General features: G+C 40.2%; 1 protein-coding gene across 1 annotated transcript in view; it reads left to right on the forward strand.

Annotated features, from left to right (window-relative positions):
* rspo4 (R-spondin 4) overlaps positions 1–16,025 on the forward strand; it is a 182,054-nt gene that overhangs the window by 82,762 nt on the left and 83,267 nt on the right. Inside the window, exon 2 of the mRNA XM_028810517.2 lies at positions 11,599–11,787. Coding sequence (XP_028666350.2) covers positions 11,599–11,787 — 189 coding nt within the window. The remainder of the gene's footprint in view (positions 1–11,598; positions 11,788–16,025) is intronic.

A 16,025-nucleotide genomic window follows, 5' to 3' on the forward strand; every position in this document is an offset into this window, starting at 1 on the left:
CTACACATGTCCAAACCAACACAATCTCGCCTCTATGACTTTGTCTCCCAACCGTCCAACTTGAGCTGACCCTCTAATGTCCTCATTTCTGATCCTGTCCATCCTCATCACACCCAATGCAAATCTTAGCATCTTTAACTCTGCCACCTCCAGCTCTGTCTCCTGCTTTCTGGTCAGTGCCACCGTCTCCAACCCATATAAAATAGTTGGTCTCACTGCCGTCCTGTAGACCTTCCCTTTCACTCTTGCTGATACCCGTCTGTCACAAATCACTCCTGACACTCTTCTCCACCCATTCCACCCTGCCTGCACTCTCTTCTTCACCTCTCTTCCACAATCCCCATTACTCTGTACTGTTGATCCCAAGTATTTAAACTCATCCACCTTTGCCAACTCTACTCCCTGCATCCTCACCATTCCACTGACCCCCCTCTCATTTAGATACATGTATTCTGTTTTGTTCCTACTGACCTTCATTCCTCTCCTCTCTAGAGCATATCTCTACCTCTCCAGGGTCTCCTCAACCTGCTCCCTACTATCTCTACAGATCACAATGTCATCAGCAAACATCATAGTCCACGGGGACTTCTGTCTAATCTCGTCTGTCAACCTGTCCATCACCATTGCGAATAAGAAAGGACTCAGAGCTGATCCCTGATGTAATCCCACCTCCACCTTGAATTCATCCGTGACTCGTACCGCACCATTGTCACACTTCCCTCGTACATATCCCCCTGTACAACTCTTACATACTTCTCTGCCACTCCTGACTTCCTCATACAATACCACAACTTCTCTCGAGGCACCCTGTCATATGCTTTCTCCAGGTCCACAAAGACGCAATGCAACTCCTTCTGGCCTTCTCTATACTTCTCCATCAACTTACTTTTAGCTACTAGGCTAAAATGAATCTACTAATACTGACAGGTTCATATTGAGCATATGTTGCTGTTCATGTTGAAAAAATATAACTGAAAATGGCATATAACTACAAAGCGGCACGGTGGCGCAGTGGTAGCGCTGCTGCCTTGCAGTTAGGAGACCCGGGTTCATTTCCCAGGTCCTCCCTGCGTGGAGTTTGCATGTTCTCCCCGTGTCTGCATGGGTTTCCTCCGGGTGCTCCGGTTTCCTCCCACAGTCCAAAGACATGCAGGTTAGGTGGATTGGCGATTCTAAATTGTGCTTGGTGTGTGTATACCCTGCAGTGGGCTGGTGCCCTGCCTGGGGTTTGTTTCCTGCCTTGCACCCTGTGTTGGCTGGGATTGGCTCCGGCAGACCTCCGTGACCCTGTAGTTAGGATATAGTGGGATGGATGAATATTTATAAATCTGTTAACAGAAAATGTAAAATAAACTGCACACCAACATTTTTCATCATAGTTTTGTACAGATCATGCAGGATTCAGCAAAACATGTTTCTGATTGTTCAACACCCAGCTCTAGGCATCTTAAAATGGCAAGGTATTTCAGCATGCAAGAACTGTTAAAATAATATTAAAGCCTGACAGGAATACTTTAAGAAGCAACAGGACCTGTTTTACCCTATAATGACTTTGGCTAATAAGGCCCCCATATGATCCTGTCAGAGCTCATATGTGTGCTGTAAGATCGATCCCACTCTTGCCTTGAATCAAAGCAGTATGTTTGAGGAAGTATCATATGTATTGTTAATGTTTTTCAGAATTTCTGGACTTTTTTTCATTCATTGGAATGTTTCATATTATTTTGAGCTTTTGCCATACCAATTTCTTTAAATGGATTTAAAACTATGATTAGGGAAGCATAATTATTAGTATTGCTGCCTCACAGATCCAGGGACCTGGGTTCAGTTATTAGCACACACTGTCTGTGTGCCAAAGTCCTTCCAGTTTTCTGGTTGCCTCTGACACTTATGCTTAGTTAGTTAATAACTCCAGATTGGCATAACATGACAGGGTGGGAAGAGTCTGGTCCTGCATTGTCCCAGCCTTAATAGGCTGTCACTTCCCATAGTGTTGTAAAATTAACTATTCAGATTTGATGGCTGGATATTTCTAATTAGATCAATCATTTGGAAACTTGAAGATTCTTCTGAATACTAACTGATACAATACAAAATTTGGGTTGGCACTTAAAAACTGATCACAGTAAGTATACACTTCTTCTTAATACATTCTTATATATCATTCAGCTAAGCCACTGCAGTATTTTCTAGACTGGAAACAAAAAAAACTGATTAGTGTTGTCACAAAAAGCAGACACAAGAGTCACAAGAAGGTTTGGGGCAGCCACCCGTATAATACTCCCTGGCTGCACTGATGTGCTCAGAACGGAGTCCAAAACAGAACTGATTAGGTTAGTCAAATATGGCGGCTTTAAAGGCCAGAAAAAGAATTCCATAGGCTCGGACCCGGACGTGATGTCATCAAAAGGGCCAGAACCGAAGTCTCTTTGGTCATGGGTTCTTCACCGGAAGTGACATCATCCAAGGGTCTGGAAGGGATGACATCAAGGTCGGAAACGAAAAGTGACGTCATCAGAGCCGGGAAGAATTTCCCATGAATGGTTTGCAGGAAATTGAGAAAAAAAGGTCAGTGCACTCTGCCACCCCCTGGTCTGGAATTACTCTCATTTAGACCCTTTAGCTGCCTTCCATGTGCACATGTCTGACAGTGTCTACATGCCTTTTCTGTCCTACATACTTAGCTTACATTGACTTGACTAATCGCCAAGCATCTGTGTCTCTCATTATTTATATTAAGTAAGGGTGCCCTTGTATTTGTTATTTTTAGCAAGGATTTTTTATGAGTATGTCTGAATTCAAGAAGTGCCACTGTTAGATATAGGTTGAATGTTTAAATAGCTTAATACAACTATATCAGGAGGCTAAAGAAAAGCTCAGTTTCAAAAGCACACAATAATCCTTCCACTACTTTTCAGCATCTTCTCTTTTGGAATTTTTGTAAAACTAGGGGGCTTTGCCCCCTGCTCGCTTCACTTGCCAACCCCCCGGCCTGCACTGTGTACCAGCCACTTCGCGTCTCTGCCGCTCATGTATGTGGATTTCACTTTCACCAAACAACAAATCTTTTAATTATCGCGGATACGCCTCTTCATTGGGAAGAAACACTACTTTTCTCTGATGGCAACATAAATTAGACGATCTACAAGTCTCCTACTTAAAGTTGAAATCCGAACAATATATTCAATCTCTTTTCACTGTTCCGTTATGTCACCGAGAAATAATATCTGTTTGTTTGTGCTAATGCAATCTTTACTATCATTTTTTTGAGACTTTCGAATTTTAGTACTTTCATTATCTGTAACCTGCTTTGCATGTTTATCACTCCATTTTTGATTTCTTTACGACGTTCTACTTTGTCATCTACTCTTTGTCTTTTATTTCTGGCCTCAGGCATGGCTAAATCTCTTGGCACAAAATTTCGTCTCACGGGACTTGAAAGTATCTCTCTGAAAAAGTCACGTCTCATCCCAGGCTGAAAAGTTTCGTCTCATCCTATGATTTTTTTATATAATAGAGAGATATGTACCATACAAAACAACTTGGAGAGATTTAAATAACATTAACAATCTCCCAGGTTAATTAAAATAGACAAATTAAAATAAAAAACCTGATCTAAATCTGTTAAGTAGATTCTCTTATTCGCTAACTAAGCGGAGGTAAGGTACGCTCCAAGGCTGGTGTGTGAATGAGGAGGGCCCTGTTCTCCTCCCCTCGGCCCGCTGCATGTCTCTTGGATTTGCACAAATAAATCGGAGGAGTAAGCAAACTATGATGCATAGCACGATGAAAGAAGTCGCAAAATCAACCGAAATGTTCAAGCAAATTATAGAAAAAAACCCAATCTAAATCTGTTAAGTAGTTCTCTCATTAAAAGCGGACAGACAGACAGACAGACAGGCATTGGATTTTTTACATATATATATATATATATATATATATATATATATATATATATATATATATATATATATAGTGCATCCAGACTCACAACGCATCACTTTTTCCACATTTTGTTATGTTACAGCCTTATTCCAAAATTGATTAAATTCATTTTTTTCCTCAGAATTCTACACAGAACACCCCAAAATGACAACGTGAAAAAAGTTTACTTGATGTTTTTGCAAATTTATTAAAAATAAAAAAATTGAGAAATCACATGTACATAAGTATTCACAGCCTTTGCTCAATACTTTGTCGATGCACCTTTGGCAGCAATTACAGCCTCAAGTCTTTTTGAATATGATGCCACAAGCTTGGCACACCTATCCTTGGCCAGTTTCGCCCATTCCTCTTTGCAGCACCTCTCAAGCTCCATCAGGTTGGATGGGAAGCGTCAGTGCACAGCCATTTTAAGATCTCTCCAGAGATGTTCAATCGGATTCAAGTCTGGACTCTGGCTGGGCCACTCAAGGACATTCACAGAGATGTCCTGAAGCCACTCCTTTAATATCTTGGCTGTGTGCTTAGGGTCGTTGTCCTGCTGAAAGTCTGAGCCCCGGTCTGAGGTCAAGAGCGCTCTGGAGCAGGTTTTCATCCAGGATGTCTCTGTACATTGCTGCAGTCATCTTTCCCTTTATCTTGACTAGTCTCCCAGTCCCTGCCGCTGAAAAACATCCCATAAGCATGATGCTAACACCACCATGCTTCACTATAGGGATGGTATTGGCCTGGTGATGAGCGGTGCCTGGTTTTCTCCAAACGTGAGTTCAATCTTTGTCTCATCAGACCAGAGAATTTTCTTTCTCATGGTCTGAGAATCTTTCAGGTGCCTTTTGGCAAACTCCAGGCGGGCTGCCATGTGCCTTTTACTAAGGAGTGGTTTCCGTCTGGCCACTCTACCATACAGGCCTGATTGGTGGATTGCTGCAGAGATGGTTGTCCTTCTGGAAGTTTCTCCTCTCTCCACAGAGGACCTCTGGAGCTCTGACAGAGTGACCATCGGGTTCTTGGTCACCTCCCTGACTAAGGCCCTTCTCCCCCGATCACTCAGTTTAGATCACCGGCCAGCTCTAGGAAGAGTCCTGGTGTTTTCGAACTTCTCCCACTTACGGATGATGGAGGCCACTGTGCTCAGCAGAAATTTTTTTGTAACCTTCCCCAGATTTGTGCCTCGAGACAATCCTGTCTCGGAGGTCTACAGACAATTCCTTTGACTTCATGCTTGGTTTGTGCTCTGACATGAACTGTCAACTGTGGGACCTTATATAGACAGGTGTGTGCCTTTCCAAATCATGTCCAACCAACTGAATTTACCACAGGTGGACTCCAATGAAGCTGCAGAAACATCTCAAGGATGATCAGGGAAACAGGATGCACCTGAGCTCAATTTTGAGCTTCATGGCAATGGCTGTGAATACTTATATACATGTGCTTTCTCAATTTTTTTATTTTTAATAAATTTGCAAAAACATCAAGTAAACTTTTTTCACGTTGTCATTTTGGGGTGTTCTGTGTAGAATTCTGATGAAAAAAATGAATTTAATCAATTTTGGAATAAAGCTGTAACATAACAAAATATGGAAAACGTGATGTGCTGTGAATACTTTCCGGATGCACTGTATATATATATATTTGGAAGTTGAAGCACACTGGGGTTAAATGACTTCCTCAGTGCCACACAGAGAGTTTGTGGTGGGAACTAAAGTGTAAACCATTCTTTAAAATTCAATACCTTAACCAATACCCTGCAGTGTCTGCCTCACATGTGGAGCATAAATTAGTTAAGTGACTTGGTCATGGGCACACAAGTTGTGGACTAAAAAAAATATAATTGCATGTTCCCCATAGGATTGAGTTTATATTTCATAAATTCCTAGAATCAATGCTGTTGGCAGCCTAACACTCTTGGTAGGCCTAAATGGGGAATCTCAATAAAAATATAGACTCTTTCCCTGCTGGTTTAAAGGAGACTAAAGAGCTCCATTCTAGAAGACAGGTCAAAGGACAGTTTTTCTGGCAAGTGAAAAGTACGTAGGAGTTTCCCTTGCCTTGGTCAAGCTCACTTTGGAGCATTCATGTGAAGCAAACCATGTTGGCTCACCACCCACAGAGCACAGAATGTGAGTTAAGTGTCATGCCAGTTGGACGACTTGCAATGTAGGGGCCGCCTAATTTACACTCCCAAGTCCTTATGAACTCTTTGAAGTCATTCAATATGCTTATGAATGTAAAAAATATTTAGACTTCAAATTTCATATAGGAAATGATGTAAACACTTGGAACAGAGTGAATGGAAAGAATGGATTGTCTGATCGGAATCAAGCTAGTCTCATCATTGATTGTCTGTGGCAAACATCATATATAAACATAATAAGGCTGCTTCCACAGCACTTATTCAGAGATCCGGTGCTGACTTTGTAGTCATGTCGTCTAATTTGATCTAAAGAAATATTTTGTGTACCTTTGTTTAAAGATAAGTGGTTGACTAGCTTTGTCAGCTGAAGCATTAGCAGAATAGACCACAGAGAACCAGGATAAGCTTTGATGGTTTTATGGGAACACTGTGTTTAAACCAAATCCTGTGTTTGTTCAGAGTCTTCGTAAATTTTTGAGAAATTGGTTTGTACTGTGTTTAATATCTCATTAGCAGCTTTGACCCAAAGGTGAGTATGTAAGAACATTGACTTCCATACTACTGCTTTGTGCCACTTAGTCCTCTTGATATTAAGTCAAATCTTTACTAACTAGATATAATTCTAGGATTCTACCATTGTAACTAGACCTAAGAAAAAGAGGAGACTGTCTTGTCCGTTAAACTCGTTTTATTAATAGTTGAGTTTTCCTCATACCTCCTCTTCATTTAATTTGGGGTTCCATCTCATGATTAGTATTCGAAAAGATTTTAATCATACAGTGGATTCAGAAAGTCTTCAGACCCCTTAGCTTTCTGTACACTTTATTGTGATGTAGGTTTAATTTTAAATTGATAAATTTGCCATGTTTGCCATCAATCAACACTCAACAGCCCATAATAACAAAAGTGAAAACATGTTTTCAGAATGGATTAAACATTTGCTAAAGATCAAAAACTGAAATCTCTCATTTATAGAAGTGTTTAGACCCTTTACTGTGGTACTCTGCATTGTGGTTAGGTGCATCCTGTTTAGTTTAGTTTAGTTATCCTTGAGATGTGTCTAGAACTTGATTGGAGTCCACTTGTAACAAACTGAATTGATTGGACATTGTTTAGAAGGGCACACACATATGGTATAATGTTTCACAGTTCGCCTTGCACTTCAGGACAGCAACCAAGACATGAAGCGCAAGGAACTTCCTGTAGACATCTGTTATCAAATTGTGGTGAGACATAGGGCAGGGCAAGTGTATAAAACCATTTCTAAAGCTCTCTTTGTTTCCAGGAGAACAGTGGCCTCAATAATTGTAAAACAGATGAAGTTTGTAACCAACTCTTGCAACCAAACTCTTTGTTCACCAGCTGAACTGAGTAACTGGGTAGGAAGGGCCTTGGTCAGGGAGGTGACTGAGAACCCAATATTCTCTCTAACAGAGCTTCAGAAGTTCTCACCTGAGATAGGAGAACCTGTTGGAAGGAGAACAATCTAGGCAGCTCTCCACCAACCTATTGTTTTTAGTACAGTTGATAACTGGGGTTTCTCAAAAGGCATTTAAAGGACACTGAGAGCATGAGGAAAGGGATTTTCTGGTCTGATGAAGCAAAAATTAAGCATTTCTGGACAGAACTTTAAGCCGTATGTCTGTCAAAGATGAGGCATTGCTTATCATATGCCTAGTATTATCTCTATAGTGAAGCACAGTGGTGGCAGCTCTAATTAGTACCAAAGAGGATTCAACAAAGTACCAAATTAAGGGTGTTAATACTTATTCAGGGTCTCAATATTTATTAAGAGAGTTCAGGTTTTGATTTTTAGTAAATTTGAAAACTTTTCTGAAAATATGTTCTTACTTTGTCATTATGGGTCATTGATGGGAAAAATGGTAAGTTTATCTGTTTAAAATTAAATATACAACACAATAAATTGGGAAGAAAGTGAAGGGATATGAATACATTTTGAATTTAGTGCAGCCTCCGTCTAATCTTGCCCATTGCCTGAAGTATTATAATGTTTTGTCAATGTAAATCCTCTCCACAGTTTGTCTTTTGTTACTTTGCCTGTGTAAAACCGTTGTTTACACTGGACCTCACTGGCCAGGTGTTTACCCACTACTGAAGACTGTCCAGATCTATCAGAATTGTTTATGATTTATTTTTTCACTTATTGCAATTCTTCTAATTTTTGTTACTTCAATTTATTTCACAAGTGTATTAATTACATCTGAATATCTCCCTATTATAAAAGAAAATTTTGAGGCGAGACAAGACTATTGCCAAGAGATTTTTTCAAGTTGGTAGAAGAGGTCCCGCCCTCCTCTCAACCACACGCCCATGGTCCTCTTACCTCTCATTTGTGTGAATACTTTTGTTAGACACAGTTCCTGCGCTCTCAGCTCTTATGATTTTTTGCGTTTTCCTCACTTTAAGTTCCCAATAAAAGAAGACTTATTATATCCAAATATTATTGAAGAGTTTCATCCCAGAGGGTTATCAACAGAAGAAATGAGTACACGGGCAATCCTAGAACCGAGAAACGATGAAGTCAAACAAATTAACATGAAAATTGTATATCGGTTACACAGCAAATTGGTTAAATTCGTATCAGTAGACTATGCTGAAATAGATGGTGGTGGTGATGATGTGGAAGATGAAAACATCAACATACAATATCCCATAGAATATCTACAACCATTAACACCGTCTGGTCTTCCACCAGCCGAATTACTGTTGAAAAGAAGGATGTATTGTAATTTTATTGCGTAATTTATGTTTGAGTGATGGGCTATGCAATAGGAGAAGAGTAGTTGTATTTAAAATTGGTTAAACAATTCTAACATGTAAAATTTTAACAGGTGACAAGAAAGGTAATGTAGTTCATCTTACGCGAATAACATTAGACCCCAAAGGAGATCTTGATATACCATTTGTATTAAAATGTTTACAGTTTCCCATTAGAATAGCTTTTGACAATTAACAAATCACAGGGACAAACATTCAAAAAAGTCGGTTTATTTGTTAGAGAGAAAGAAACGATATTCACTCAGGGGCAGTTATATGTTGTGTTGTCGCAATGTAAGTCCAAACACGAAATCAAAATTGAATGCGATATTGACAAAAAGTTAATTCCAAATATTGTTTTTACTGATGTTTAACAGTAAAAGTGTAAGTTTAAAAACTATTTGTTTGTTAATTTCAAAGCCAAAAAGAACGAAAATGTATAACACAACGAATACCTCTAACGCAACATGAAACATAATTTTCTTTCAATTCATTACATTTTACTATTTTTTACTATGGTTAATTATGGTTACGCGAGCGGCAGAGCCACAAAGTGGCTAACACATAGCGCCCGCCCGGGGGTTGGCGAATGAAGCGAGTAAGTCACTAATATCAGGGAAAGCAGCTAACAGTCCTGACTCAAAATATATGAAGGTTTAGAGAGCTTAGTGAGATTGCCCATGGATTGGGTCAGCACTGCCAGTTAGATAGGACCACACATTGGTGGAAGGTTAAGTATTCTGATGGAACACTTAGTTTACAAGTCAGTAAATGTCTCTATTCTCAATTATACTATAGATTGTTTGGATCATGAATAGATGAATACATGTAAGACTAAAAATATTGTTTGCCTGAAATCAAGTTCTTGTACAGTTGTTTGGCTCTCAGCATTCTTAGAGATCCTCAGAAGCTGTTTCTGTACCAAATCAAAAATGACATTGTGGGAATGTAAAGAGGATAGTTCCTGTGAAATTTTTGCTATACTAGAATGAGACCCATGACATGCTGGTTGGAAGGAATGTCAGTTCCTTAAGTGACATGGAAGCATATCTGAATTTCCCAAGAAGTTCAGGATATGCTTACCAGAGAAATAGACATCTACTCTTCACTGATCAACCTGTTGCTCGCTACAGAATGAGAGGAAGGAATGCAAAGCAAAAAGCGACAACGTTTACATTATATAACTCACTTCTTTACCCATCTGTTAATTTTTTGAACATTTTCCAGTACAAGGCCATTTTGGAATCCCAAATGCATCATGCACAAGGCAGGAATAAACCCTAGGTGAAATACTCATCAATTTCAGAACACACTCTCACACCCACAGTCATTCACACTTAGCCAATTTAGAGCTGCCACTCATCCTAACAGACACATTTTGGGGATACATAAAAAATTGTATACTTAAAGTGAAGTCATGCAGACAAGAAGAGAGGGTGCAAACTCTACACCAGAGTAATTTAAAACATGTTTCCTATACTTGTACGGCAACAAAAATAACATTGTATTCCCAATCCCTCACATGCACTATAGAAAAGTTACCTTTTTAGAAAACTTACCTTTTCACAGTTCTATATTGTTGCCTTGTCTGCATTTATGCAGTTTTGTCTTGTAGGGTCATTTAGTTTTGTGTTAGATTGTTAACACAGGCAGAATCATTCCTTTAATTATTCTCAGAATGTGGGATCAGTGCTTGGACGGGATGTAGTAATACATTTCAACAGTAGGTGTTTAGTGCTAAAATTTAGACTTTTTATTTTTTTAAACTGTTTTATGTAATGGGCGGCACGGTGGCGCAGTGGTAGCATTGCTGCCTCGCAGTAAGGAGACCTGGGTTTGCTTCCCAGGTCCACCCTGCGTGGAGTTTGCATGTTCTCCCCATGTCTGCGTGGGTTTCCTCCCACAGTCCAAAGACATGCAGGTTAGGTGCACTGGTGATCCTAAATTGTCCCTAGTGTGTGCTTGGTGTGTGTGTGTACCATGCGGTGGGCTGACGCCCTGTCCGGGATTTGTTCCTGCCTTGCGCCCTGTGTTGGCTGGGATTGGCTCCAGCAGACCCCCGTGACCCTATGTTAGGATCTAGCGGGTTGGATAAAGACTGGCTGTTTATGTAATGGTAAATTTAGACAAAGGACAGTCAGTGTAAGTTTAGTTTTGAATTGGCTTGACCCAGATATGTCAGGGAATCGAAGCGAGATTACATTTGTAATGTCTACAATATGGAGTTAACACCAGCCAGTAATTCCATCCAGGGGACAGCACTGGCTAATGGTAACTTTACACAAAAGATGAGTATGAGCCATTATTATCATCCAATGAAACTCAGAGACTGAAACCTGCCTAATTTAAGACACAGACATTGGGTTTCTGTGCTGATTTTCCAACTTTAAATGCAAATTACCAAAGTACAGTATTGTAATACCACATAATAGTAATTAAAGGGAAAAGTAATGTGTAAAGAAAATTTACATAGGAGACTATTAAAATAATCACACTTTTCCTTTGATAATCAGATACAGATTTCCAGGTTAGCGATACATTAGGATAAATTTACTGTCTGCACCAGTTTAGCCGTTTAGGATAACGTTGGGTGTATTTTTTAGCAACTCAGACAGAAAACCAGTGGTAAGACACAATGTGTAGTTCATTGACAGTCATTCATCATCCCATATTCCTTTGCTTACAATCAGGAGGTGGGGTTCGCCTAGTGCCGCAATGTTTGATGATGCTCTTATTTGTTTCAGCCAGTTCCGATTTACCAGACGACTGTAAGGGCTGTCTCGAGTGTTCTGGAGATAATGGCTGCCTGAAATGCCCAGAGAAGCTCTTCTTATACATTCAAAGAGAGGGGATGCGTCAGCATGGATCCTGCGTGCACGCCTGTCCACCAGGCCACTATGGGGTCAGAGGTCAAGATGTGAATAGATGCATACGTAAGTGACTGAACTGCAGAGCCCTCCCACTCAGTGCATCTTCACTCCTTTCTCTGGTCCCCTGCATGCTTCCTTACTAACAATGCTGCTCTGCTTGAAAGCTGCTCTTGCACCCTCTTTAATGAGGCTTTGGTTTTTAGCCTACAAGCGTCTTGTTACTTTCATGACAGAGTTCTGAACAGAATGAAGTGTATTTTCCAGGGTCTGCAGCTGCATCTGGACCGTAAATCAGTCAGATGTGCTGTTTGATCTTAACATGCCTATATAGCAAACCTGGGTTTGCCTCCTCCTCCTCTTTACAGCCCCATCAAAGAGGAAACTTTTTTTTTGTACAACGAGGCCAGAAGTAGCTGATTTCATGGCTTTTCCTAGGACCCTTTTTTTCTTGTTTGCGTTTTCAACACATGCCAATAGGTATATCATTGCGTTTACTTTTAACTGGATTACACACACAAAATGGCATGCAAGCCATTGCGTTTCATCGACTAATTATGAGCACAGCGCCTGCATATTTGTGAACAGGTTTTATTTTTGGTATCCCTCTTGCAATAAATTTGCAAGCATTAAATACCGTCTGGCCAGACTTTTGACTTGCAAAGCAGTATTGAGGCCACTGGCATTATGGAAATTGAAGTAAGAAGAAACTGAAACACTGATCTGTAGACAACAGACAGCACATCACTTCCCAGTCCAGCCTGCTGCGTCCCCCAAAACTGGGCCCAAGCAGCATGGTGGTAACGGTGCCTGTTGTAAAAAAATAAATAAATAAATAAAAAAACAGTTGCAGGGTTTGGCACGACACAGGAACAGCGGTTAGAGATGAGAGATCTGATTGCAAAATATGTGACTGAAAATAAGCAAATTAGCTTTTGTGTACAATCCATTTAACCACAAAATGCAGGAGTTGAACCAAGCAAAACCTAAGAAGCTGCAAATTATAAAGGCGCGTGAGTGGATCTACCAAAAGGTTTGCCTGCCATGTGGATGTCTGGGCTGTAAATGAGAGAAACATGAAAATCTCGTTTTCTGAAGTACTAAATATTTATATCCAGGCAGTAATGAGGTAAGCACAGAAGCAGCAAAGAAAGAGAGCATTAGAGAGAGACGGGGATTGAGATTTTAGCGACCTATTATCTATTAAGATGTTTGAGAAATATAAGATGACCATTAAATTCATAGTTTGTTGAGTCATCTAATAGCAAGTTTTCTAATAGTCAATATTTTGTTCAGTTGCTTTTTAAGAGTTCTATAATTGTTCAGACATTCTGATTTATCTACATAAATAGGTAGATTTTTCCAGATTTCCATAACTCATGGCTGACTTTTATGGCATAAACCTTTAGTAAATTTACCATGAAACTGACAGAGTTGTACTATGCTATCAATATAGAGAAAGATGACCTGAAAACCCAGCTTCTTTCTTAATAATACTGTATGAACATTTTATTCCCCACTGCATACAACATAACTGGATGGCTGTGAATCTGAAAGGACCTCTTAAAACTCATTGAGGACTGAATATTTTTTCCAAAACATGCAGTTTTCTGAAAAGCACCGAAAGCAAGGGTCTCACACATAAATCCACCTAAAAATCAGTTGCTGGGTGTTGTGGCCTGACAGTTCATAGTCTCTTGTGGCTCAAGATGCTCACGGGCGGCATGACGGCTGGTAGGAATGCGTATCAGGCTGTGCTGTCACAGCACAGCACAATCTGCTTTGTAGCTCGTGTCATTATGAGTGGCGGTCTTCATCTACACAAACATGTTCGGCATGATTCTTGCATCAGAATCGGAGTCCGACAGGTCAGCGTCTGATTTAGCGATAATATACAAAACATCATCCACGGAGTACTTTGTTTTGTGCATTCGTTTCAATCTCTCACCAGATGTCGATGCCATTTTTGCCGTTGTTTGCTCTTCATTACTCCCGCTAGAGCATGGGAATCTCGGTCAAACCAACGAAGCTAACTTTCCTTCTGATGGTGGGTTTTGTCATCATTTGCAGTTGCTTACTGCTCTCAAACCCTTCTTGCTGACAAAAGTCAACATCCGCCCTGAAAGAGTTAAGTAATCTTTCCTTCTGTTTGCTTAGACATGGGTGCATGCACTAATCAAAGTTCACACATTAACCATGCTTGGAGGATCTGAGGGTTGGAGATCACGTATATGGGCATGTTTGGTGTAATTTACTGTGTTTTTATCACAACTGCTTCATTATTTCAGTGTTCTATTGTGCTCCAATTTTAATTTTCATTTATCTGGGTTAAGACTTTGTTTTCTGATTCTGTTACCTTTTTTCATTACTATGTACAGTAGTAGTGGCCCATCTAGGACTGGTTGCCAGATTTGTATCCTTTGCTGGTGCAATGAACTAACTGGATTACTTGAGTAAGAACCTGAAGAGATATATGCAAGGATCAGAATTATAAAGAATCACATTAGTTTATACGTTTTTCACTGGATATTCCCCAGCAACAATTGCATGCTGGTTGCAGTCACACTGATCTTACGCTTGAACCTTGAACCATCTACTTGATAGGAATTAGATGCACAATTAGATACACCTCTAGTAAACAATCTTTTTTTGTCTTCATTCAGATAGTCTTCTAGAAGAGCCACCTTTATAACAACGTTATAACAAGGTTATGTATCAACTCTTGCATTTTCCCCATGGATTCATTTATGTGAAGCACATGTGTATTCACTATAATATTGTATCAGAGTGGTTCAGTTCATTGTCAGAGGTGATAAGAGTTCAAGGGAATGAGAAACCCAGGCATCATGTGCTTTGGTGTCAGTATGCTGGTGCTGTATATGTTGTGTGAATTTTCTTGTCTATCATGCATATACCCCAACTGTTCATTTCCATATGTTAAGAGCATGTCTTGAAGAGGACAAAAAATGAACAAGTAACCTTTGCTAATATCAGTCCTGCTTGTATTAATTTTGCTGTACTTATGTATAGCAAATCCTGGCTCTTTCCTGAGCTTGGATGTGAACGTAAAGGTTGCTCGCTTCTCATTGGCTTTCAGGGTCCCACATGATCATTCTCACAAAAACCTGCCACTAAGTCATTGACACCTCTCCCCACAAGAAATTGCCAGAAAATATAGATATTAATTATTTTAAGCATATACATAATAAACATATACAGTAATCCCTCCTCGATCACGGGGGTTGAGTTCCAGAACTCCCCGCGGAAGGTGAAAATCTGCGAAGTAGAAACCATATGTTTATATGGTTATTTTTATATTGTCATGCTTGGGTCACAGATATGCACAGAAACAAAGGAGGTTGTAGAGAGACAGGAACGTTATTCAAACACTGCAAACAAACATTTGTCTCTTTTTCAAAAGTTTAAACTGTGCTCCATGACAAGACAGAGATGACAGTTCCGTCTCACAATTAAAAGAATGCAAACATATCTTCCTCTTCAAAGGAGTGCGCGTCAGGAGCAGAGAATGTCAGAGAGAGAGAGAGAGAAAAAAGCAAACAATCATAAATCAATAGGGCTGTTTGGCTTTTAATTATGCAAAGCACCGCCGGACAAAGCAGCTGCAAGGAAGTGAGCAACTGTAAAGGTAGTCTTTCAGCATTTTTTAGAGGAGCATCCGTATCCTCAAGGCCAGTGTGCGAACAGCCCCTCTGCTCACACCCCCTCCGACAGGAGCAGAGAATGTCAGAGAGAGTGAGAGAGAACAGAGAAAAGCAAACAATCAAAAATCAATACGTGCCATTTGAGCTTTTAAGTATGCGAAGCACTGTGCGGGAAGCATGTTGCTTGACAAAGCAGCTGCACAGAAGGGAGAAATGTGAAGATAATCTTTCAGCATATTTAGACGAGTGTCCGTATCCTCTAGGGGTGTGAACAGCCCCCCTGCTCACACCCCCTCCATCAGGAACAGAGAATGTCAGAGCAAGAGAGAGAGAGAGAGAGTGAGAGAGAAAAGCAAACAATCAAAAATCAATACGTGCTGTTTGATCTTTTAAGTATGTGAAGCACCGTGCAGGAAGCATATCGCTTGACAAAGCAGCCACATTTAAGCCAAGCAAGGAAGAGAGCAATGTGAAGGTAACCTTTCAGTGTTTTTTGAGGAGCGGCCGTATCTTCCAGGGGTGCAAACAGCCCTCGTGCTCACAATATATTTGAGGAGTTTTACTTAATAGATAATATGCGGTCTGGTTGGGTAGCTTCTCAGCCATCTGCCAATAGCGTCCCTTGTATGAAATGAATTGGGC

The sequence above is a fragment of the Erpetoichthys calabaricus genome, chromosome 10 (genome assembly GCF_900747795.2).
Source record: "Erpetoichthys calabaricus chromosome 10, fErpCal1.3, whole genome shotgun sequence".
Taxonomy (NCBI): domain Eukaryota; kingdom Metazoa; phylum Chordata; class Cladistia; order Polypteriformes; family Polypteridae; genus Erpetoichthys; species Erpetoichthys calabaricus.